At 38.6% G+C, this 26,388-nt stretch overlaps 1 protein-coding gene across 1 annotated transcript in view; it reads right to left on the bottom strand.

The window, feature by feature from the left end:
- The window catches only part of SIM2 (SIM bHLH transcription factor 2), a 50,941-nt gene that overhangs the window by 19,558 nt on the left and 4,995 nt on the right, over positions 1-26,388 (bottom strand). The window contains exons 2-6 of the mRNA XM_072357771.1: positions 24,521-24,603; positions 22,334-22,423; positions 16,709-16,817; positions 4,599-4,684; positions 2,122-2,321 (exon numbers count right to left, since the gene is read on the bottom strand). Coding sequence (XP_072213872.1) covers positions 2,122-2,321; positions 4,599-4,684; positions 16,709-16,817; positions 22,334-22,423; positions 24,521-24,603 — 568 coding nt within the window. The remainder of the gene's footprint in view (positions 1-2,121; positions 2,322-4,598; positions 4,685-16,708; positions 16,818-22,333; positions 22,424-24,520; positions 24,604-26,388) is intronic.

Here is a 26,388-nt window from a genome sequence, read left to right as displayed (position 1 = left end):
TTTTGCAATTAAAACAAGGGTAGCATTTCGTCCTGCTTACTTAGTTGGTTAGTACAGAGACAGTTGATCCAAATACAAACAAACAAAAAGCCACAAACTCAATCCAGGTGTGAATTTTTCTGGAAGTGCAGCCTTACTTTGAATTTAGTCTTCATCTGGGCCAAAAAAATTTAGGATTTATAGGAACACTCAATCTTTTGAAGTCTTTGAATCTAGAAATGAACGTACCTGCTTGAACACAAAAACAACCCCTCAGAAAGTCACTGTAGGGAGCTTCAGCTCCGAGGACTGTGGTATGTGACCAAGCACAGAAAAAGAAACAGAGCTTGCCCTAATGATCAATTCTTCCCTCTAGAGTACCTTAAAGCCTTGTAAACTATGTAGCAATGAAAAAATTAAAAAAATAAAAATAAAAAATGGATGCACATCACCAAAGTCAAAAGCTACAGATCTCTCTAAAGGAGAAACAAATGTCTTCTTTTTCCAGTTACCCTGACAAATTATCTCTTGCATATTTTATGTTGTATTGAGTATCCAGAAAGACTTACCTGTTTCTTTTTGTAGCTATAGCATCAGTCTGTCTTCTCTATGACTTACAGTTAAAGATCTAGCTATTCTTTTTCTTGCACAGATACCAAAAGAAAGCCTGAAAGCAGTTTTGTCTTATTCCTAGTACACCCCTACTCTAAGAGAAAATAATTTGGTTTGCTCAGCTGGGAAAGCAAAGGGCTCTACAAGTGTGTAATACTCCTAACCGTTCCATGTATGGATGACACCCATCTGCTCTTCAGTAAACACAGCTATGCAACAGTACTGGTTATTTCTGTGTTCCTGTCAACACCTCTGGCTATACTGTCTCCTTCGAAGACACTAATATCTTCAGGCAGTTCCTCTTAGGCACATCATTTTCCTTTTTCCACATGCAAAGACATGTTGCTGAACTCCTTGTGCTTCTTTGTAGCTGTTACATTAAGCAAGCATGCCAAGAATAAAAATGCGGAAACAACCGGTTCTTTGTATTTTAGCAGCTGATGTCCCACTATCTCATTGACTTAACATGGAAAAAGAGTATGTTCTTCCATGGCTGGCCTGCCATGAAAAACTTCCCCAGTCTTGGATACAGAGTCTTTTTCACTCTTACACATAAATATCATTTCTGCTTCTTACAAATCCAGCATGTCAGAGAAATGAGAGAATATGTGACATAATGCTCTCTACATGTAGGGATTTTTAAAGAATGATTGTCTTGTTGATGATCAGATCTGTTACATTGTCTGGGAATTGGCCTTTTTCCCTCAAGGTATCTTGAACTATACTGTACAAAGGATCATTGTATAGTAAAAGACACCGTATTTTCCAAAAATGATGAGTGAGTCATTTTACAATTACTTCAGTTCTGGTTCTGCGCTCTCCCCTTTTTAGCTGATAAGTGAGCTATATCTACTGAGAGTAGATTCTCTTTCCTAAGCAATAGTCATTTTCCCAAGGTTTCTTTAGAAAGGCTGTGTTTTCATGTAGTATACAATGGAATTCATTTTCACTCCAGTAACCACAGTTAGTACAGTTGGCTTCATTGTTAAGGCATTAAGTTAAAATGTAGAATACTCTATTTTCTTAATACTTTGTCAAAAGCTTATGATGACCCTTGCAAATCATTTGATCTCAATATTTTTGTTGCTGCCATTTAAATTACAGGCGATGGTGAATACATATAACTTAAATTAGGTTTGCTTATTAATGCTTATGTCCTTTAAGAAAAAAATTTTTACTGCCCATCTACATATTCATCACAGCAAGACTTTAGATGACTCTCTGAAAATGTATGTAGCTATCAGTTAGAGTATACAGGCTCTTCTATGTTGATATTCAAGACAAAATATGGCCTGTCCAGTTACCTGAAGGGCTTTGAAGAACCACCTAGTCTTTGTCTTCCAGGTAATTTTGTAGTGCTATACTTTGTCATAGTGATTTTGATTTGTTCAGAATTGCACAAGCACAGAATTGTGGGTGTTGGAAGGGACCTCTAGAAATCAAATAATCCAATCCCCCCAGAAGAAACTACTGTAACTTAGAACTTTGACTTCTAAAGCATTTTATGCTAGAAATGAAATAACTGCTTACCTGGAATCTAAGAATATTAACTTCAGGTCCAAACTCGCTCTGAACATAAACATGTTACTATGAAGTTTGATCTCAGTGATTGCACTGGGAGGTAAAGATTGACCTACAGCCACCAGTCCAACAATTTGGTAACAGGAATCATACAAAGACATATCAAGCATATACTGCCGTATCTTCAGATAGCCACTGCAGTGGATCACCTGGCATGAGAAGAAAACACACTCATTATCTGATCACAAAGGAAGAGACTGCAAGTCAACTGTCCACCTAGTTTCAATGAGGTTGTAAGGCAATACACCCTTAAAGCACAATTACTGCACAATCTGTTGAGGCTTCAGAATTGTGGTTAATTTATAAATTGAGATTAAAACACGGTAAAAGCAATTTTTGTATTTACAGCTAACGTGATTAATCCACTATTAGAACTTGTGCTCTTAAAGATTATCTACACTGCTTTCTAGGTCTAGTACTAATTTTAAACTTTCTTAGGCATTAATTTCTTGTTTGTTAATCAAAAATATGGAAGGTTCTATTTTAAATGACTCAGATACTCTCACATAGACCTTTATAGGTATACAAACATCAATGTACTTTTAAATAATTAATTGTTCTGATGAAAAACGCACTTCAAATAGCCAGTGGAAATTAATGTATTACATCTGTAAAGACTAGAGCTTATATGTGCAAGTGCACTGGAAATGAGTTTTAAATGACCCTTTAAATGAACTTTTCAGTAAGGTTTGGATGATATTCTTTTGGTGTGTGACTGAATCCATGGTCTTGAGACCAGATTTCTGAATTACTGTATGTGATTCCGAATCATAGGAGTGATAATTTCAGTGTTAGCCTGTAAAACTACACAAGGTCAGCTAAAGAGAGGGGAAAATACTAAAAAAAACCAAGGTACTCTTCTGCAAGATAAGATTTATTTAATATATTGTTAGTGTCTAGAATTATTCATGCTCCTGCCAGTTTTCTACTTCAAACAGCAGTAAGGATGCTGGGTTTGTGGGGAATCAGAAATACTCTATACATATCCTTCAGCTTCATTTCCTTATTTGATTCACTTTTAAATGCATCCAGTGTGAAGGAATTCGTTTCCAGTGTATTTAGAACTCTGAACAACTTATGAACTGTCACCTATATATAAATAGACTCCTCCAGTATAACCTCCTACCTCACCTCTGATAAGCAATACCAAAACTTCTTATTTAAGATCTTCCTGCAGATCCTACTAATTCTCACATTATTTAATTACTGAGCTTCTCCTGCACTTGAGCTATTCATATATGTTCAGTAGTATTAAATTTTGGCTCTAAGTACAATCAGAGAGAATAAATTTAAGCTGACATCTCTCTAAATGAATACATCCTTAAATTCTTCACTGTCTAAACTTGTAATGATGAAGAAAAAGACTGTGATTCCTCTAATTACCAGGCATACATGGAAAAAAAAGAAAATCATACAGAGATACCACAACTAAAATATTTGTTTTCACCTGATTTCAGATTCCGCTTTGAGACAGAATGATTTTTGTTAGGAAGCAGCTGAGCAAACAAGGGCTCATATAATGAAGAATTGTAAGTGTAGGCAGGTAGATAACAATGTAAATAGGCAGATAAATGTCTGGACCTTGAATAGCTTCCTTAAATGAGATTTCCTTCTCTTGCATACTTTTCTCTTTGTTTTTGAATGACTCAAGCAGATCCTCACCAGGGTATATGTGAAATATCCTTCTCTCCTGATATTTAGGTGATAAAATTTTACCATACACCTCAAAGAGCAGCAAATGTGTACTGCAAAGCTGGAAATAAGAACTACTTGTATGGCAGATATTACTGTAGAATTTTGGTATATGCTGTCTTTCCAGTCTCATGTAGTAAAGATAATATTAATAAAAGTGGTGGGATTTGAAAACAACCTTCGTAAGTTAGTACAGCTCAAACCCTGTCTACACACTCCCTGTCTACACTAATACCAAGATTGGAAAAGACATACAAGATCAACCCTGAGTTTATATCAGCAATTATTTAAGGCAACATTATGGTCTCATTAATGTTGAGGCAATTCTAGTCAGGACCTGTGCAACTGGGTGGCTGCTCAGAAAAAGCACAGTAAGATCAAGGCAGAGGGATGTGGGAAGGCTTTCAACTTCCTGCGTATGGAATCCTACCCCACCTTCCTCCACTTCCATAAGGGAACAAGACCAGAGTGTGTACTCTCTTCTCACCCCATGGGTGTTCTCCAGACCCCAGTCTGGAACATCAGGGGTTCGGAATATGGGAATGTGCCACAAAGCAAATCCCAGATCACTTGGTGAGGGTCTGGAGCTACATTACTGAGTGAATCTGCATCAGCAATTTTGCATCTGTTCCTATTCTTTCCATCAAAGACTTTGCTTTCAGCTACACATAGTTAAAATCAAGCTGACTAAATGAACTTGTCTCTTGTATATGTGAAAAGCTTATATACATTACCTTGTAGCCACTGCACGTCAAGCCTGCATTCCTCTTGGCTAGGACACACTTCATTCTCAGGAAAAATGACCTCTCAATTTCATATTCTGAAAGCATAAACCACACTGCTTATTTATTACTGAAAATATCAAAACCACCCATAACATTGTCTTTGATGATTTTACAGAAGTGCTTCTGCCTCAGCCTAAGACAGCAATAGAAGTCAACTGTTCTGCTTTTCTACACAGTCTCCACCCTTATGATTTAGCTTACTTTGGTGTTAAGATTCTCTGTAGAAGTTGTACAAGTCTCAAAATTTCTGTTTTAACTACTCTTCATAAGGCCATCACCTTGTTTCTGAACAGCCGGGTACCTGCCTGCATTGCTAAATGGAAGGAAATGTCTCCTTTGGGGTGTAAGTAAACCAGGATCCTCTTCAAGGTAATATCGGAATTAAAAAATAAGTAAATAATATTTACTGGTTTTGTTATAATTTGAGTGTTCGTAGCTAGTCACACCCAGGCTGGTAAAATACTGGCTTCCACATGCAATAATGTTACCTGTTGCACTGACTTCCAACCTGTTCTTGGTAGAAGTTTCTTAAACAAATGTGTTTAAGGGTAAAATCAAAGCAACTTTTGCAGTTAAATACTGCTCAAAAAAAATATTGCTTAAAAAAATAAGATATATTCTCTTTAACTATACAGGAAAAGAAAACTCTTTTGGTACTTATGTGAACAGAAGAAATGGGGAACCTGAGTGGTTTTCAGATTTGTTGCAATATGTAGTATTTTCTCAATTTCCACGGGGTCTAATACAAAACCCTCTGTGATCAGCAGTAGTCCGCTTTTATTTGATTTTACTGTTGAGTTGTGTTGCCAATTTTTGTGCATCCATCATCCAATTAACACCTCTTAGACACACACCTGCAGTGGTTGAGCCTCAGACCACTACCTGGAAACCAATAAACTCTTCACATTAAGTTCTGAGTTTAAAGATCTGAAGATACAACCACAGGAAAATGGATTTGGCAAGAAGGGAAAAGAAATGCAACCTACAGTGCATCTCAACAAGTACCAGCCTTCCTGAGTATTTGAATTTTTCATTTGTCTTCCCAATGCAAATTAGATCCATATGGGGAAAAACAGGCACTCTAAATGAAGTGGCACATCTACTATAGACTTTTAAATACAAATGTATATATTTTGCATGGAAGAAACAGCACAGTACAAATAACTACTGCTGAAGTATGATCTCACAAATAAAGAATGAATCTGAGATTTAGGTGCAATTCTTTTTTCTTTTTTTTTTTTTTCTAAATACACATCACTACAAATTTTACTGGTGCTTGCTCTCTTTCTGCCACAGTCCAACTCACACAAAATAAAGACAACTTTCTCTCTTCAAGAGTATCAAGGGAGAAAAATGTTAATGATCAGCAACGAGGATTGAAAAACCAAACGTCTTCAGGCATGGACTGAGTTGCTAATATTCTTATATTCTTTTATTAGAAGTGATGATGATTAGTGAAAATGGAGCCTTTTCAAATGCCCTGCCACAAGACCCAAAGGACCTCTTTCCATTAAAAGCTCCTTCTTTAGCTGCTTCCTTCTTTTTTAAATATTACTGCAGACTACTACGGACACTGCTTTAGGAACACTCAGTTCCAACTTCACTGTTCCAACAGAAATGGGGTTATGTTTATAGTGTGATCTTTGCATCTCTATAAAACTATAGTAAACCCAGACTGTAAGATAATGTTTCTTTCCATCGTTATTTAAAATTGGTGGTTATCTCCCTGATTTCAGTATCACAGATTGTAAACAATAAATCCTATTGGGACACTAGCTCTCTTTACTAGCTACAGGCTATTCAGAAAACCAAGAGACAATTCAAGGTCAAAGAAGTTGTGTAGTGTAAGACAGCAGTGTGAAGAAGGATGGAGTTGTGCCCCCATAGTAAGTACTATGGAGAGGGAAGAGTGATGGAGTTGTAATTTCATGGTAGCTGTATGTGATTTGTGAGACTGAAAATTAATGATTAGTAACTATCTTCTTAAATGTAATCACGTGCAAAATTATACAACTATCATTGAATATTGATGTATTTATTAATTTTGGATCACTGAATTATTAGGTTTTAGTTGCCTGTTGCTGAACAAACACCGGTCTCCTAAGAAGTAACATCTCATGTCTTCAATCTAAAGGGGAAAGAGTTACCCATGAGATAACCAGGCACTCATATAGGAGCTCCTGGTAGAGAACTGAGCTAGTTGATATGAAGGCAGCAAAGCAAAAGGAGAGATAGCTCATGTGGCCAAGCCGAACCTGGACCCTACTCAACATACCGCTCTTTTAACTGAAGAAGCTGAAGGAATTCATATGAGATGGTGACAAGAAAACCTCCTGAACCATAACAACCATAACAGAATTGCTTAATAATGCAACACATCCCCTAAAGAAGACGGATGCAGAGCATTTTTAACCAGCAAGTGGGCTTGTTATGTGACAGTTTAAGGCAGATGGTTGTTTCACAGTGCCCAATGGATTATGTGCAGGTACTATAAGGCACCTCTCATCTCAATTTCAGAATTGGAACTGAAAAGTGCAAAAGCTACCAGAGAGAGATTCTTAGTGACAGTGTAAGAAATCCACTCCCAAGCTTTGTGGCTGATTAACTGGCAAGAAAGAAGTGGAACCAGGCCATTTATATTGCTTATGCTTGTATTAGTACAGTTTGTGTGTATGGGGTGCTTGTAAAAACATTGTTCTGTCCGTGTCAATCTGTTGTTGCTGTGTGTGTGTGTTTGTATGCACTTACTGGGAATAAAATCACCTCCAGATTTGATCAAGAGATTGTAAAATAAAAAAGATCAGTAAAACAAAGCCCTTGCATAAGAGACTTGATACAAGAGTGTGAACAGTGTGAATTAGGGATCATATAAACTGATACATTTGCTGGTGTGAATCTTCAGTGCCCTTAAGCACAGCTGAAGGCAGGTAGCAAAGTGAAAAAGAATTGAAGTAAATTTGTCACTGTAAAGATGGCTGTGAAATAACAACTCCTGATATACTGCTGGATACTAATTATCTGTCAGAGTAATACAAAACTTGAGTTAATCACATCCAGGCTGTACCTGGTGCAATTAAGAAGGCCTACTCTCATGGAAAGAGTGCAGACAAATGGGGTATGCCAAGGTTTTGAAAGGAAAGAGAGAAGCTGAATATTGAAATAGAAGAAATCAGAGAAGCTGTGAGAAGAGTGATTACTAAGATATGCTGTCCTGCTATGGAGGTTAATACAAAAATATGAAGAGATAGTAGACACAAAAAGGTGTTTGCAAAGCAGGAAAAAATGCCTGTAGCACAAATGGTCAGCATACGCTGTAGAAGTCCAATGACTGGAGATGTTGGAGGATGCAGCAAAAGCCTCAAATTAATAAAGCAAGAAAAACAATAAACATAAACATTAATGCTTCTGGTAAATGTAACTGAAGGATTTTATCTGTTAAATGTTTTTATCAGTGTCAATTAAGTTCTGAAATACTGCTAAAATATAAGAGTGTAATGCAGTGAATATGTGCATCTGTGCAAGGAGGTGGGAGCAGGACGTATTTGGGTTGTTTTCTTTGGAATACAATGGTGTTCTGCTATTCCTATCCAAGCAGTTTATTTATGTTTTGGAATCAGCCAGCTGATATTTCAAAGGTGTGACAGCCACTGCGTGGAGAGAACAAGTTTTGCTGCACTGCATGAGGAATTTCTCTACTATTGAATCTCTTAGTGCCATTTCTTTCAAATACCTACCATTCCAGAATATTCACCACATATAATGAAGTACATCTGTTTAATTGCACCTTCTCCATCCCTTACCTGTCTATAATTCTGAGAGACAGCCATGTATCTCTGCAAAAGTTTTTAATGCAACTTTCCTATATGGATGTAAGTATTGCAGCTTGGCACTGCATCTCCCATCTTCACCCTTACTTTCCCTGTCAGTATCTATTTTTTTCTCCTTTTCTGAATGCATCTTGTTTTCCTCTCCTAAACAATCTAAAAATAGTTGGAAGATCGATCCTTCTTTTCATATGGGAGTTTTTCAAAGCTTGTACATTCTTTTGTTCAAGCTGTTTCCGAAAACAAGTTAAAAACTGTCTCAGCATCTTGTATAGCTAAAAAAGAAACATCTTCCCCTACTTTCAAATTGCTAAGTGTCTTGAAATGTTCTCATGATAGCTCCTTGGAAAGAAGGCCAAGCGTCTTCATACAGCTTTTAACATTTCCCAGAACTTATTGAAATTGTGTTTATCTACTACAGGAATTAGAGACGAAAAGCAGAGCTTTAAGATTCTTTCTAAAATTTTACTCTCCCATTTTTGGCACAGTACTTCTCTTGATCCAGCTGTGTGAAATGTGATCTCAAGTCTATTTTCTATTCTAGCCATTTCCAATACTTGTTATGACTTGGTTTTACTCTTGATAGCAAATTTCTGTTTGTTCATCGTTGGTTTGTTTGTTTGTTTGTTTTTTGCTCTGTATCAGTGCTTAACATCTGAAAGTGATTGTCCTCTCTCCATCGCTCCACAGATTTTTACAGAAATCTGAGTGGTTGGTAATGCTTGCAAATAAAAACTGATGCATGTAAAACACTGTTTTTTTTTGTCAACATGATTATATGCTTCTTTGGTTGTTTTTCTTCTGTTCTCTTCTTTGGAAGAGTGTAATTGAGGTTCATGACATCCTGACTTCTTTGAAATGTCTACTAAACTATCTGATTTGTCAGATAGTTTACAACTGACAACTCAGATAGTTTAATAGGCAGTAAGTCTGAGGTATCATTTATGGGTTTTATAGGGAAGGCACTGCAAGTTCATGTCAAGATAATAATTCATATTTATCATTCATTATTTTCCAATTTTCATCTCCCATATCAGGTTCAGAGAAAAGTTTCTGTTCCACTAATATATAACCATATGACCTAGTCATCTTACAGAGGCTTCCTTTCTGATGTGCAGCAACTTAGCTGAGTAAGTTCCATAAAAGCTATAAATGATGCAGAGAATAAGTGGCCCAATTCAAGTCCTACCCCAACTCAGCTGTATGCTAACATCTTCACAGAGCTGAATCACAGCAATTTGTGAAGATCTTAGTTTTACAGAGAACAGAATTATCCATCCCTGGGGATGCAACTATGAAATTCCTCTTTGCTTTCTACTCCATCTCTCTTCTCTTTTGAAAGAAAGCTGTCACATAGTTCTGTGGTTTGCATGATTCTTGTGCTGTGGACTGAGAAAAGGTTGTCACACTTTTTTACATAGCTCCATCCCTCATGCCTTTATTTTCTGTAAGGTAAAGACTGCTGTTTTACCTTTTCTTTCCCAAAATTGCTGGATTTGGACATAAGCAAAATATGGCACCACTTTGCTATAGCACCATAGTGTAAATTGACATGCATATGTATGTAAACTGCACCATGCTTCACCACCATTTTAAAAATGTATGCCTTGTCCGTCACTATGGAAGATTATAGTACAGAATTAAAAATGAGAGCTCTTGACACAGTGAATGATGTATCACATTGATTTAAGTCTTGATTTCTGTTTGCTCTGTGGGGCAGCTTGTGTGCAATGTGTAAGTTCTGTTAAATTATGGGAAAAAGAAACTACTTTGAAATGGTAGACCTAAACTGAAGCACATTGTTACCTGCTTCTTCTTTCCCTCCCACAACTTAAAGCATGAACATGTGATAAACTGTGCTCCATGTCCCTGCTGAATTGTATTATAGTGTAGAAACATAGCACAAATTCATGTCTGGATGACACTTTCCTGCCCATCCCCCCAAACACTCTGCATATTTTTACCCTTTCAGTTGGCTATTTTCATTTTACCTCCTCTATACCATAAAGTTGCACATGTTCTGCTATTATTCTGCAAAGCATCTGGGTCCCACACAGCACAGTACTGACTAAAAGAGCATGCAGGCTTCTTGGCTAGCTTATTCCTTTTTTTGGAATAGCAAGGCTACAACTTTTGTGAGACACAGGAGAGACAAATGCCACAATACTCAGCTCCTTAATTCTGAATACAGGTGACCCCAAATTCTAGCACATGAAAGATGTAAAAGCATTCTAGGAACTATGCAAAGGAGATGCTTGTAGAATAGCTTACACAGTTCTAGGGATGTCCTTGGAGCTCGGAATCTAGGACTGACCAGCACAACAAGTCAGGGTAAGAAGGAGCCTGCAAATGTGTTTGGTGGATTTCCCTCAGACAAGTTCAGAGCAGTCCTTCAGATGAGCTAGTGGAAAACAGGGAGTGAGGCCGACACATTGACCACCAACTTCATTATCACTGTGCCAGAAAGAACAGTGCCTGAGTGGGTCTATGAATACAGCTATTCTATGAAATGAAATGCTGCCTGCAAAGGCATACATGAAAACCACATTTCCTTGTTCTTACTTGGTATGTGTGGTCAAAGCTGGATTCCAAGTAAAAGAGAAAAAAACAGATTATTTACTATCCCTTCTCCCTGTTACACTGCAACATCATATATACGTATGCAGGTTACAGGCTGAAGTGTCTATCCTTGCGAATACACTGTCCTCTTTTTAGTAAATGAGTGACACCAGTTGAATGATAAAATATAAATGTGTTATAGTGTAAAAACATAGATTTTATATGCACTGATAGCAAGTTCATGTGCAAATACTAAGTTGACAACTGAAGTTTGTGGGCTGACTTGGTTTGTTCTGGTAATCTTGCTGTAATAGAAAGAAATATGTTCTGTTGTTGACCATTCCAAGCTTGCAAAAGCTGCCCAGATTTCCTCCCCAGTTAGACTGTTTGTTCTATGTTCAAACAGTATCCAGAATCCCATCAGTGCTGCAGAGAATAAATTGTCCCAATTATCATTCCTGTGATCCAAATGCCGAATTTGCTTGCAGTTGCCCAAATCTTCCTTTGCTCCTACAAGTGATGCTTCCAAATTTGTTTTAGGGAAGGAATTCAGCAGGACGATGGGTAGAAAGGCAAATTCTAACTTGCAGTCTGAAGCACTCTATTCTTGCTATACTTTTTTTGACAACTACCACTGAAAATAGTTTTTAGTGGGGTGCCAGCAGTCTGCCCTCTTCCACTTTTCTTTCAAAATAATATCTTTTTCTAGATTTCCCTGGTATAAAATAATGCAAAGATTAGCAACAGAATCATTATGTTAAACCATTAGCCTTCAGGAACAGTTTTCCTATAAAATACTTCTAAATGGATCAAAACAAACAAACAAAAACCTACCAGGTTTTGTCTTTTTGCATAGGTGCTACTAGAAAAAATATATATATTTAAAACAGTGTAACAAAGTATCTTTCTATATATAGTTTTCCATGTATTCCCTTATTTTGGTATCAAGTAAAGTGTGAGTAGGGAAGACTTACTAGCCTGACAGAATTTAGTTCCACACAGATGTGAGGTGAGGAAAGACACAACTCCTCACATGCCTCCAAGATGTTCTGGAGCTACTCTTGGTCAGGCATAAATTGATGAGTACCACAACTTATTAGGTCTCCTGCACTAAGCAGGGGAAGATAGGCAGCATGCACTGAATCTTGACAGTCAGTCAAGTAACAACCTAGCAAGCTTCCCTTCCCTTTTTCTCTTTCCTTCCCTTCTTTTCCCTTCCCTTCCCTACCCTACCCCTATTCCTTTGGCTTCCTTTCCCTCCCTTTCCCTTCCTTTGCCTTCCCTTCCCTTCCCTTCCCTTCTTTTCCCTTCCCTTCCCTTCCCTTCCCTTCCCTTCCCTTCCCTTCCCTTCCCTTCCCTTCCCTTCCCTTCCCTTCCCTTCCCTTCCCTTCCCTTCCCTTCCCTTCCCTTCCCTTCCCTTCCCTTCCCTTCCCTCTCTTCTTTTTTTCTTAACCCACCCCAGTTGAGTATAATGGATTTATTTTCTTACAAGTGCAAAGCCAGCCTAAAGACTCATGTGAGATAATTCACTGAGGCTTACCCTACATTTAATCTGTATGTGGGAGAGAACGTTTTTCCCCACCCCAGTCACCCTCAGAAAGACAGTTCAGCTGTTGGCTTCTTTCACAGCATGGGATCAGTATGTATTGCTTTACATTTTCAGTGCTGGTCATGCAAGTAAGAAGGTAGCTTAAAGACTTTGTAAGTTAAAGCTGAGATTCTCCAAAGCCTCCACAGATCATGGGGCTTATGGTTTTCATTGAGTCATAGCTTTGAGACTTTAAAGGCCAGAAGGGAGCATTAGATCATAGGTCTAACCTGTACAATGCAGTTAATTATGCTTCAGTCACTTACTCCTGTGCTGACCTCACTAATGTCTGTTTGTCTAAAATGTATCTTCTGTAAAATGCCCTTGAACTGAAGACATCAAAAGAGGAAGAAACCACTGCTTCCTTCATAATTTTATTCCTGTGGTTAATCAACCCCCTAGATAGAAATCTATGCATTACTCTAATTTGAGCTTTTGCGGTTTCAATTCTCAGTTACTGGTCCTTGATATGGTTTTTGTTGTTGTTGTTGTTGTTGTTGCTGCTGCTGCTGCTGTTGTTGTTTTTTCCTTTAGAGCAGTTATTTAGTTCCCAGTTTTTTCTTCTCTTGGAAGTATGCATACACAGTAATCAAGTCACCTCTCAGTCTCCTTTTTGGTAAACCAAATAGATAGTGTTTTTTCATCCCTCATGTAAGCCTTTCCAGTCCTTCAATCATATTTGTGGTTCCCTTCTGTACTTTCTCCAATTCATCTTTTTCTTTTTCTTTTTTAATTTTAATGTGGACAACAGAATTATATATACAAGAATCCAGTGTCCATTTCACAGCACTGTACAAAGAACTCAGTCAGTCACCCTTTCACCCTCTTTACTCCTGTTCAATACTCCCCTGCCTATACGCGTATGGATTTTCCAGCACCCTTTTTGCCACAGCATCATCACAGGAGCTCTCACTGAGCTGCTTGGCCTCTCCTTCTGGGCTGATTCCTTACAGTTTCTTGTCCCAAATGCTTTCCTTACCATAACTTGCCTTATGTCTGTAGCACACTGGACCTACCTGAATAGAGCTGACACAAAAGTCAGTTTACTGATTTCCATTTACCCAGATGTTACTGCATTTAGTCTTCCTAAATTTGATTCTTCAAGAACTTTCCCTTTCTTTTAAAGAAGTGAAGTAGCTGTGCTTTTTGTTTGAATATGTTCCTTGTTGGCCATGAAACATTAAAAACTACAAATTAAGTTTTAAAAAATTGAAAAGATAAAATTTGTGAAGCTTGGAAATCTGGAAATACATGGAAATCTGTATTACAAATGGCTGTCACTGCAGCACCACACAGATTTTACTCCTGAGTAATATTACAGATTGGTCAGATCTATAACATTACGAAGTTCATGACTGGATGATTCAGACACTCTTTAAGAGATCAAAAGAGATAAACTGAATGACCAAAAAAAAGAAAAGCTCTTTAAAAAGTCAGTTTCCCTTTTATTAGAAAAAAACACTTTCACTCAACTTTCGTATGTACTAATTTACATAAATTTACCATATTTTATTTAAATTATTCAGAGTATCTACTGAGATACAAACAGAAGATGTTTCTTCCTACCAGTTACTAAATAGGTTTCAGGAATTTACTGAAGATACAGACAAAACCTGCTATGATTTCTATAGGCCAAGGCAATTTTTAAGTTATGCCTAAAAATTAAACTTACACACTGCGGAAAAGGGAACAACAGTCAGAAGGAAGACATTTGTCAATAATTATTGGCTAACTCTGTTCATTTCAAAAAGGTTTAGCCATTGATTCTGCACATCTTAGTATACCAACCCTATGCCTTATATGGGGAAGAGACACAGAGAAGATTTGCATAAAATAATCCCTATAGAAACCAAAAAAAAGAGCTTAACTCCTTTATTTGTCTTCCAGGTCTAGAATTCCAAATAAGATGCCTTTGTTTTGATGTTTTTGCTACACAAAATTCTACGCAAACAAAACACATGCAAATGGATCACAATTCAAAGTGAATTTTCATTTACCTTAGCACTACTGAGAACTGAGATCTTGATGCTAGTAACTGACAGCATTTATACGGAACGAGGTAGAGCAGGCTACAGAGAATGGGGCACATATCTGGAGCTAATCATCAGCAGAATTTCAGACTGAAACTGTTGTAAATAAACTGAAATTAACAGTTTCAATTGTGAGTAAAATCTTTTTCAAAAAAAGCCACAACAGAACTGAATTACATTTCATAGTAAGAGGAATTTGTTTGACCATAAGTAGCTAAAATAAGAGAGACCTGATTGTTTTAGTGAAAAATGCTAACAGACAAAACAAGCATCTCAAGACATTCACCAAATGTGAGCAATAAACAGGCAATAACTGGTTCTGAATGAACAAAAAGCTTCTGAAACTGCAGTATGAGTACGCTGTCTCACTTCTGGTAAGCCAGAGTCATAATACTAAACAGAGAACAGGAAGAGCTGAAAGCTTACTTGCAAGTGGCATAGAAATTAACTCAGATCAGTTATGCATGACCTTGAACTTGTAAAACTCTTTCAATATATATAACAAAACCATGAGGCTATTGCAGTTGGTAAGCAAGTGGGCATAAAAACAGTAACTTACTACTAATTCTGCATTAGAAGTCATGGATTTGTACTAGAGGCATCCCCTCTGCTCATCAGTAAAGAAGGAAAAGAGGGGAAAAAAATGTTTTTTTCTTTTACATCAAAAGTAATAATAAAACAATTCCTGACAGAGGAATGAGAAAATTATGAAATGGTGAAGTAACAAGTAGAATCAAAAGGGTCCAAGGGTTTGTTTTTGAAGACTCTGAGAGGTACTTTACAGAATGTGCTTAGGGATGAAGAAGAGAGAAGATAGCTACGATAATTCTGTCATTTACAACACTGTGAGCACTACACATGCTTCCAGGCACGTTTATCTTTCCTGCAATCAAATGTGTACAGCTCTGCACTGAGGGAATCACAGCGGTCAGAACTGTGGTGAGATCACCAAGTACAGAAACTGCATATGCACCAAAACTAAAAAAAAACTTCCTGATCCTGAACAGAATAGTGGTGCAAAGCTAAAGCTCCTCATGCCTTAGGAGCACCATCTTAAGAAGCCCAGAAAAAAATAAACTAGCAAGGTGTGAGCTTGAGTTGATCAAACAATTATGAAATATAAATGAAAGCACTTTGTACGCAATGGAGCCAAATCATTCTGATATTTTATAGCTCAAAGAATCATCCCATGGGACATCGAAGTAACTGAAGAAGAGGGTTTGAAGATGATCATACATTTGTTAATTTTGTAGTAGTAGCAACACTGAAGTAACAACTTAATACACAAAGGATAATGTTAATATTTGTATGTGGTGCCTGAGCACAGACAGAGAGGACAGTCTGATTCTAGCATTCACATAATAAAAGTTCTGCAGTATTCCCTAACACTCCATCCAACTTAGCACCATTATGTATGTATACATGTGGGTAAATCATCTGCAGCACCTGAACAGGATGTGTGGACAGGGTTGGTAAATCAGAAACCCAGCATCAAGGCAAGATTATTTCCCTGGAGAGATCACTTTGTAAATGAGAACTTATAAATGTAAGTAATTTACAAATCAAATTTTGCTCTTCCTACCGTGGAGAGTATTAACTCTGGGGTTTCATCCAAATTCCAAATGTAAAAGTTGCTTTTTTAATGCTAAGAAAGTTCACCTATTTCCAAGTTGCCTAGCATATTCCTTTCTTATTTTTTATTTTTCTCTGAGACCACATAGCTGCAGCTTTGCACAGCAAAACAATTGCAACATTCCTGCAACCTCAGCACTGAGGACAAAACAAAAGAAATGAAATTGCCACTGGACAAAAATTAAATAACAGTTTAAAACTGCGTAGACTCCACAGCATGGAAGGCATTACTTAATGTAGAATACCTTACTCTCTTTACTGCCACAGACCAAAATTCTGGGTCACAATTTCAAGTTTGTATTCATCCTCCATTTGCATACATAGCCACACATTGGGTAAACATGAACTTGTCACAACTCAGCCTAGAATTGCTGCTTTTCTTTTTTAGTTTTCCGATGGCAGTTTGACCACAGATCACACAAATACCTTGTAAGAGGTGAGGATGAAGAGGCTGGTGAGCAGTAAGAACAGCCGTCATCTCATCGTGGTCGGAAGGATGTATATACTCATAAATGCTATTACCAGTAAGCTCCACCTGTGAAGAGACATGTAACACATGAAGCAGTGCTACCGCCCACCTTTTCTTTCCTGACCACAAAATATTCTTAAGCAAGTTGTGTATAATGCATCTAAGTCACTGCACACCACTTTTTAAAACATAAATTGGATGTATCAAATCTGCATTCTGAATTATACCACTTAAACTGAACTAATTCCTTCTTCAGCAGTGACTAATAGCACAGGGGCTTTTGTGGGAATTTCTGGTGATGATCCGAACGTGTAAGAGCTGCTCATGATGAATGAAGTGATAAACTAGAGCAGCTGTAGAAATGATAGATGACTACAAAATGGGATAGAATCACTAAACTGTATTACTGTCACTCAGAAAGACAGATACAAAAATAAAATAAAAATTCACAGGTTCCCAGAAGCCATCACCTGCATTCAGGTGGCAATGGAGCCTTCAGAGCCAAACTGTTAGACTTATGTATTTCTTTTGTGCTATTTTTTTCCAATGATCACCCACCGCATTCCATGCACAGTAATACATACAGCTCAGAACAGTAACGAGTGAATTCAGAAGGCAAACTGGACTTCCATAGATTTTCACGGGCACTGGCTTGAGCCTTTTGCTGCCTTAAGTAAACATGCACAGAAAATAGACTAGAAGTTCTGTCTTAAATATTTGTATTCCCTCTTCTCTCTTGTACTTTTCTTGAACAGGAATGTATTTCTGTCTTTTGCACTGTTGTACCCATAATAACTGTTGCACACACAAAAAAAAATGAGCGGCATGCACCGTATGCCCTTTTTGCTAAATCTGTTTGCCACGTATAAAACTCACCAACAAAAGTCTCCAGATAGATGCAGTAATTGATTTAAGGAGTGAACCAATACTTTGAGCCTGTGTTTTAAATTAGTGTCAGGCTGCCCAATTGTTCGCTGTGGCCTGATGTGCCTTGGGCCCCCAAGATCAGAGACAGCTGAGAGGTGAAGTAATTTAACCTATTCTTCTGAGCCAATCCTACTGATTTGCTAAGATGTGTGAGTTGCTTTTTCTTTGGAATAAATGAAGTTGTCTACCCCACAAAGCAATCTTTTTCCGAAAATGTTTCTCATAGTTCCATTTTCTGCATTATTCATGGAATGTCTCTTCCCAAGACTATGCAAACTAACCTTTTTTTCTAGCCATTTATTCCCTACTTCTCTCCAAAAACCCCTCCCTGCAAAAGCAAAAAACACCAACACTGACCTGATATTTTAACCAGAGTAATACTGCACTGATTAAGAGGAAAAAGAGAGATTGAGAGAGAAAAAAAGAAAAGAAGGAGAAAAGAGATGGAAAAAGAAACAGGAAAAAAATAAATAAAAATAAAAAAGAAAAAAGAAGGGGCAGGATGAAGAGTGGAGGGGATAAAGAAAGAAGAGGAAGAAAGATCTTCGTACCTTTTGATACGAAGACTTTCTTACAAATAATCACCAAACAACCTGACAGACAAAATCAATTGCAGCAATCCAGGAGATCTTATGCCATCTCTGCTATTAATATGAGCATAATCATAACCACACTGGCATGTATACCTCTCTTAGAGGTATAAGCACATGAATATCTCTTGATTTTCTGAAATTAACTACCTATTCCAAAAAGACCACTCTCAGAAGCACAAGTTTGTTTTACAGGATCCACAGGAGTGGGCCTAAAGTCACATTTTCCTCAACAGTGTAATTTGCATCACGGGGCTTATGCTTAGAATTCAAAAACTAAAGCACTTTGTTAAACTGAAAGGTTTTTCTCATTAGGTGCATAGGAGTATTTTCTGCTCTGATATATGCATTGGTAAGCCCAGCAAAATCAGCAGGGGGTGAACACAGAATGCTGAAACCAAAATTCATTGTAAAAATACGAGTAGAAACATAAAGCCGTCAGCAAAGATACAGGGTGTAAGTGAGGGTCAAATAACCATAATATATATACATAATCTTGAAACTGACCACAGTCTCCTGCTACATATAGTTTGTGCGTACTATTTTAAAGTCTACAATGAAGCACTGAGAACTGGGGGAAAAAAGTATATGGTTCAATTCATAAAGCTTCTAAAATCCCATGCCTTGGGCTTATTGAACCAACTTCCTTGATGCAGCTTTTTAATATCTGTAAATACCTGCTTACTACCAAATATTGCTGTTTCCCACTAAGAGCTTTTTTATGTGTAACTCAGCTGCACATTTTTTTCCTGCCACGAAACGATACATAATAAACACAGAGGACTAAGTAGATGGATTCTAGAGCAAATAATTACATATTTTGCCTTCCATATACTGATTTGATGAAAGAAAAATAAACTCCTAGAAAAGTTCAGATATTTGTGGTTAAATATTTCAAGATATATCAAAAGTCAAAGATAAGCTCAGATCCCTCATGGGCCCTGAAAATGGCTGGAATAAGGTCCAGACTTTCAGAATGATTTCCTAAGAGGGTTTTATTCTCAATTCTGCGTCCTTGGACTGCAAAGGGAAGATTTATTTGGGGAATCGGAACCTATTTGTTGTCCATGTAATAAAAAAGAGGCAAAAAATTTTCTCTATCTCAGCCAGAACAAGTAAGTTCAATGATGGTCTGAGGCCAATTGAAATTAGATGAAATTAGAGATCCTAACTATTCTTATTTACAGTATTTACTGTTAGAGTTGAGTGGAAAAGCTGATCAAAATCCAAACCCACAAGTTTAACCAGCAGGTCTACAAATGAAAATGTAGCCTTTTCAGAAGTACTGTTTCTGATTCCCTGACACTGCAAGCAAAATGAGTGACCAGTGAAGAGTTACTCAGAAGCTCCAAGTTCCTTCTGCTCAAGTTAAACTCAAGATCTACCAGAAGATAAAGGCTGCTGTAGTAGGTATCCAAGAATATCCTGCATAATGTTTTAAAATTGACTTTTTTGCTTAGTTTAAATATATATTTTAAAACAAATTGCACTTTAACTGGAAATTGATGTGTGGACTAGTTAATTGTCAACTTATTTAATAAAAAGGTCTTTCTATGCACACTCTAGAAGATTTTCTACAATCATCATCACTCTAGTCTCAGCTTGTATTGGCTGGAGCTCTATGAGAGCACTTGTTGAAAATATAGAGTGGGATTATGACTTGGTGAGGGAGACCTGCAGAATTTGCCTCTACAGACCAATCTCATTCTTGTTGATCTCTGTGGCAAAACTCCCCATGATTTCCAGTGAAGTAGGAACAAGAACTCATTTAGAGACCAGGGAAGAGTACAGAAATATCCCAGTATTAGTGCACTAATATCCTAGTATTTAGGAACAGCCTAGAATTAGTCCTAGTACTGTTTATAACTGTCTCTTGAAAAATAGAGCACTGAGCAATGTATTAGATTAGAGGATAAAACAAGATCAGAAAGATGGGCAAAAAATCGCTGTCTGCTTAATTGTTCTTTGGATTTATAAATAAAATCTGCGTGCTTTTAAACGGCTGGAACACACAGTGGTTTGATTCTAAAACATGTTCTTAAGTGTCATAACTCTCTCTCCTCTCTGATCTATAGTTTTCTGGGAAGTTCAAGGATAGAGACCATTAATTTACTTGGCTAAAGTGAAATATTTGAGATTTTGAGTATTAAACTGCTTTCAAAAAACAATATGACTGAATCCTCTAGCTTTCCTTGGCAGCTTTGCAGTAAGGGCTTATGGAGAGAGGTGTGAAACACAGGGGCAACACAGTTTGTGCAGAGAGCCATAGGATCATAAGGGCTAGAGATAATTAAAACCTTCATGATGCTTTCAGTCCCTTCTTGCATGCGACATAGTTGATCCACTGTTCTACTGAGACCTCCCAAGTTTGATGAACTGATATTCCACTAACCAAACAAACAAAAACAAACAAACAGCAAAGTCTGGACAAGACCTAGATCAGTTAGCACTTATCAAACAGACTGTACTCCAGCAAGGGCAGGTGGTAACATTCAGTCCTTTGGACCAATTGTACTGACTCGATGATTCTATTTAAGCACTCAGCAACATTGTGGACATTTTCAATATATTAAGGGGAGGAAAGCTTTTAATAAGGTTGCTGATTCAGAGAAAAAAAATAAAAAAAATAAAAAAAATTTAAAAAAAATGTGGCCATTTGGAAGGAAGTCTATTCTAAAACAAAGTACTATTTGAAGTAATTTGAACATGTATTAAATGTTATGAAACAACTAATAGTATGTTGTAACAGGCTCAACTGAACAAACTGCGTGAAATAGGAACGTTCCCTGGACACATTTTTAAAAGTTGGCAGAAAAAAAAAATATATCCATACAGAACACTGATCTTCAAAATTACTTTTTGTAAAGGAGATTAGAAAAGCAGCGATCACAGTTGCCTTTGTACTTAGAAATGGGGTTTATAAGATGAAATGTTTGCTTTTTCTATCTATCTTTTGAGCTCCGCTTTTTTTCTCATAGCTACTAATTCTAATTTCACTGTTGTAAACACACATCCAAAGAACTTTACCTTTTTTCAAACCAAAATATTCAAGTACTCATACTTGCCCCCTTCTCTGTTACCCAGATACTTTGCCTATAACAGAATGTCTTTCTTCCATCTTCATCTTCTTCTTCTCTCTACTATTAATTTTTCACTTAATTTTATTTTAAACTAAGAAGTGTTCCAGCTGCAACTGTTTCTGAAGAAACAGTTCTGTTTCTTGCAAGTCTCATCTAGGGCCTAGTGAAATTAATTAAGATTTTTTTCTATTGGATTTCAGCAAGCTTCAGGTCAGGTGCTACCAATGAAACCGTGTAACACATTTATACACAAACTTATGGAAACTTGCACTCCGCAATAAATTCCGGCTGTTTGCCCTTGTGTCTATCCCAAGAAGGCAAAATATTAGAAATGTCCTTCTAAGAAAAAGAAAAAAAAAATCAACAATAAAAAACCCTTATACTTCTTGTGCAGAACAGTAGTAAACTGAGTTTTATGAGTTCTATCACAACCATATAAAACGCTTTACTGAAAAGACCACTGAGCTGGAAAAACTCAGGAAAAACTACCTTGAATTCCATGTGAACACTCATAAATCTGCCCCCTTTTCTATTTTTTTCCTAAAGAACGTTTACCATAAAACTCATGTTCCACATCAGATTTCCTCTCTATTTCATAGCAAGTCTCAATATCTCGCACAATCTAAAACATATAGCCTTGAATTCTAAACTTCATTTCAGACGTATAATGTTACCACACAGGCAAGAGGTTTGGGTTTCAAGCTCTGCATGTATCTGTAATTTGCAATATCATATTATTTATTACCCTTCTTAAAGGTAATGAGGAGTAAAATACAATGAACAAGGAAAGATATAAAGACAGTTGTGATGTGGTTGTAAGTATAGGAAAACTGAATATTTAAGTAGGGCCATTTATCAGAAAACAAAGTTGAAGCTTCAAATACTCCTAACTATTGATGACTTCTATATATGTGGCCAGATACTCATGTCAGGTTCCAAATGCAGCATCCACATTTAACAGATGGGCAACATGAATCAGTCTTACCTGAGATAAGCCAAGATGTACAGATGCTGTTTCTGAGATGTACATTATTTTGCCATCTGATGCTACCACAAAAACAAAGCCATCCAAAGTCTGTAGAAGAGAAAAGCATAAGTTAAAAAGGAAGCATTCTGTTTAAACTATTTATGGTGAAGAAGTATTTGAAGTCTTCTGGATTAAGGTTGCTATCCAACTTAAAGAGCAGAAAACATCACAGTTCAGAAATAGAAACATTTATCTGAAGCTGTTCCTACAACCTCTATGACGTGCACACATTGTGAAATCCAATTCATTCCCCCTACAGATGCAAGCTTTACTGCTCACTTTAAGTTAACATTCTCCTGTTGATTCTGGTTATTTTAGTACTTAGCACAAATCCTGAGCTATGTGGTGCTTAGGGGAAAATCTGGTACTACACAAGCCATTTTTTATGGTATAATTGGCAGATACAGCTTACCACTATTTGCAACATACTATAAGCAACAGTTTAAATTTCTTTGACTGTATTTTTATTAATGCATTTCTGAACATGGGACTGTTTGCTAAGTAACTAGGTTAACTTTGAAGGAAAAAAAAAAAAAAAAAAAAAAAAGTAATCAAAACAGCATTTAAATATCTCACACCTGAAGAAAGACACTTATGCTCATTAATTTATATGCCCGGAGTTTGGGAACCTCAGCTAATGGTAATATGTGATGCAGATTCTTATTGATGGGAGTATTAACTGGATGGTAAATATTATTAATGTGAGGAAAAACTGAAGTTTAACTGTGCTGTGTGTCATTCTTGCAAGAAAAAATAACTGGCCAGGATTAGGACATGTGACCTATTGATGTGGGGTGCCTTGATTCTTGTCCTTGATTCTTCTGTGCTCAAAGTCAAACATTCTTTCAAAAGTATCTGATTCCCTCAGTCAGAAACTATCTGCTATCTCTGATCAGTTTTGGAAGCCTTGATCATTACACATACGTGAACATTATTGGAAAAGATATTTGAATTAGAAAAGTTCCTTTTGCAGTACATAGATAAAGCAGGCAACAATTTTTATTCATATTTTAAGTTATTGAACCAGGAGGGAAGCAATAAAATCCTGAACTTTATGTTTCTACACCGCTACCCCAATAAATATATATATACATATTCAAAATTATTCTCTGGCCTACTGACTCCTCAGTATGTAATTGAAACCAGCTTACTCTTTGCTTTTGCATTTTTTTTTCTCTTTTTTAGACTTCAATATTACAGTGGGAGATAAATTATTGCACCTTTGACCATCACTTTTCAACTAAACACTGCCATCCTGCAATTGACCCACCCAACTAGACCTGTGGCTACCTCCCCTCGCTTCACCACGCAGTGCAGCAGGTCCAGTTTCCCTTACAGAAGAGCAAGTCCAAGCTGGAACATCCCTTGTTAAGCTTCAGTCTAAGGACCCTTCAGAAAGTCTTCAGCAAATCTGCTGCTGCTATTAAAGCAGTCGTAATTCACGAATGAGTGAACGGTAAAATGAGTATTACAGGCGATTAACATATATTATTTAACGCCAGGTTGACGGAGGAACAAGTGCACCAGCCTCGATTTTTACCCTCCATCCTTATAAGATAAGGGTTTTAAAGGCAGACCGATGGTTGTGAACCTGCTGCTTGCAGAGCGTCACAAATACGTGGGAGCCACACTTCCAAACGGCCTCGCACAGCACAGCCGCCCCCTGAGCCTGAGGGGCCGAGGCTGAGCGGACCGCCCCTCGGAGAGGGGTTCGAGCCCCTCACAGAGCGCCTGTTGACTTTTTATGTCCCCCCCGAGCGCACGGTGAAAACAACGCCGGCTCTATGACCAGAAATTAACCTCCCGCCGTAAAACCGGCAGTTAAACGATTACGGTTTACTACGTCTTTAAAAGCAGGGGGAGGGAAAAATAAAAATAAAAATCCTCGCAGTATTAAAATTCGCATATTAAAAAAAAAAAAAAAAAAAAAAAAAAAAAAAAAAAAAAAAACGAGATTGCTAAACGCAATTATTATTATTTTTTCTCCGGCTGGCACGCACTGCGACTTCCTCAGTTCTCCCACACAGTGAGGACTGAGAAGGACTGCAGCGCGGATCGGCGGGACTTAAGCACCACTTCCAGGTGCTACCGCCGGCAGATCGTACCCAGATGTGCCTCCCACCCCCGAAAAAACGCGTCCGCTACCTGAAGCAAGTGGGATCCGAGCTCCTTGGCCACGTTATCCAAGGGCCCTATCCTGCTCGGCTGTCCCCAGGCGTCGCCCAGACCTGTGAAGGGAACGAGAAGATGGTCAGAGCGGGATGAGGAGCCCGGCCGTCTTCCCTCCCGCTGCCGGCCCCGAGTTCCCCACCACCTGCCCGCTCTCCCCAAGCAGGGAAGGAAATGGCTCTTTGTGTGTTGAAATGCCTCCAAGGGGATTCCCGCTGCCCCCCGCCCGCCACGTCGCGGCCCTCTTGGCCCGGGCACGGCGGCCACACAGCGAGAGAACCTCAGGGAGAGGGCCTGCGGAAAGCCGCAGCCCCGCCGGTCTCCTCCCGTCCCCTCACGGAGCACGGATCGGTGCAGGGCTGCAGCCCCGCTGACCCAGACACGGAGCGGAGCGGTGCTCTGGGCGTCTCGGCCCGTTTGTTTTCATTTCCTACACGAGAACCAGTGAAAGGGCTGCAGGCTGCTGCCGGCACCTGGTAGCAGCTCTGCCTGCAACGGTGCTGAGACGGAGGTGGAGGTGCATTCATGTCGTACCTCCTTTCTGAAGAGAAAGGAGTTAAGGAGTCTTAAGCCCTCAGAGCCCTTTTACAAGGGGGAAATGCGTGCTGCGGAGACGCAGCCCTTTTTCCCAGACAACCTCCACCTCTAACGGGGCAAACCGCTGTACAACCTCGAAACCGAGCTAACCGTTTTCCTCCTTATGCCTCACACCGACCCAGGTGCCTTGAAAGAAAATTCGCAGTCCGTCAGGGAAGGGAGAGGACGCTGCGCTCCAATCAGGGGTGCGTTTGTGAAGCCCTCCCTGAGCCCTATCCCCCTCGGCACCGGTGTGTGGAGGCGATAGCAGCTCCCTTCCGCGGTCCCTTCCACAGAGACGGAGGTATCTCCCACCTGGGAGGAAACAGAGAAGACGCAGAGCTTTGCCACCCGCGGGGCAAGCACCGAGGATCCTGCGGCAGGGAAGGAAAAGGAACCTCGGGGTGCTCGGAAGCCCGCTGACCTCTGCCTACTGCAGGTGGCTCATGGCAGTGCCCCCGGCCAAGGTCAACCCATGGGGAGCAGCTCTCCTGCTGCCCCGCTGCCCCAAAGGCTCCCTCAGACCCGCGCTGCTAGTGGCGATGCTGTTTTATCCGTAGGGAAGGGATACCTTCCTTTCCCTTCCCTTCGCTAAAAGCAATGTTTGACCACGCACGGGAAAGGTACTTCGAAGAGGCAAACGAAAAGTCGTGCTTTTCTACCGCCTTTATCCAATTTGCAGTTCGAAGTACGTTCCCAAACGTCCAAGCACTCGACACTATGTTTCTTTCTTTCTTTCTTTCTTTCTTTCTTTCTTTCTTTCTTTCTTTCTTTCTTTCTTTCTTTCTTTCTTTCTTTCTTTCTTTCTTTCTTTCTTTCTTTCTTTCTTTCTTTCTCTCTTTCTCTCTTTCTCTCTTTCTCTCTTTCTCTCTTTCTCTCTTTCTCTCTTTCTCTCTTTCTCTCTTTCTCTCTTTCTCTTTCTCTTTTCTTTTCTTTTCTTTTCTTTTCTTTTCTTTTCTTTTCTTTTCTTTTCTTTTCTTTTCTTTTCTTTTCTTTTCTTTTCTTTTCTTTTCTTTTCTTTTCTTTTTTCTTCCCTATTTTTCTTCCTATTGAAATGAACCTTCCTCTTTCAAAGGACCAAGGGTTCACCCCTCAGTCTTCTTCTCCAGGCGGCAGTGCTCGGACGATGCTCTCAGTGTCGGCGCTGAACGGAGTGCCCTCATTTCGACGTCCATCAGAGGAGGTCGGGAGGTGTCTGTGACCCTCAGCACCGGGCGGGTCGGGCTGCACGGCACCGCCAAACCCCACCGTGTTTTGAGGTTATCTTT

The sequence above is a fragment of the Excalfactoria chinensis genome, chromosome 1, assembly GCF_039878825.1.
Source record: "Excalfactoria chinensis isolate bCotChi1 chromosome 1, bCotChi1.hap2, whole genome shotgun sequence".
Lineage (NCBI taxonomy): Eukaryota > Metazoa > Chordata > Aves > Galliformes > Phasianidae > Excalfactoria > Excalfactoria chinensis.
This window is presented reverse-complemented; position numbering and strand designations above follow the sequence as displayed.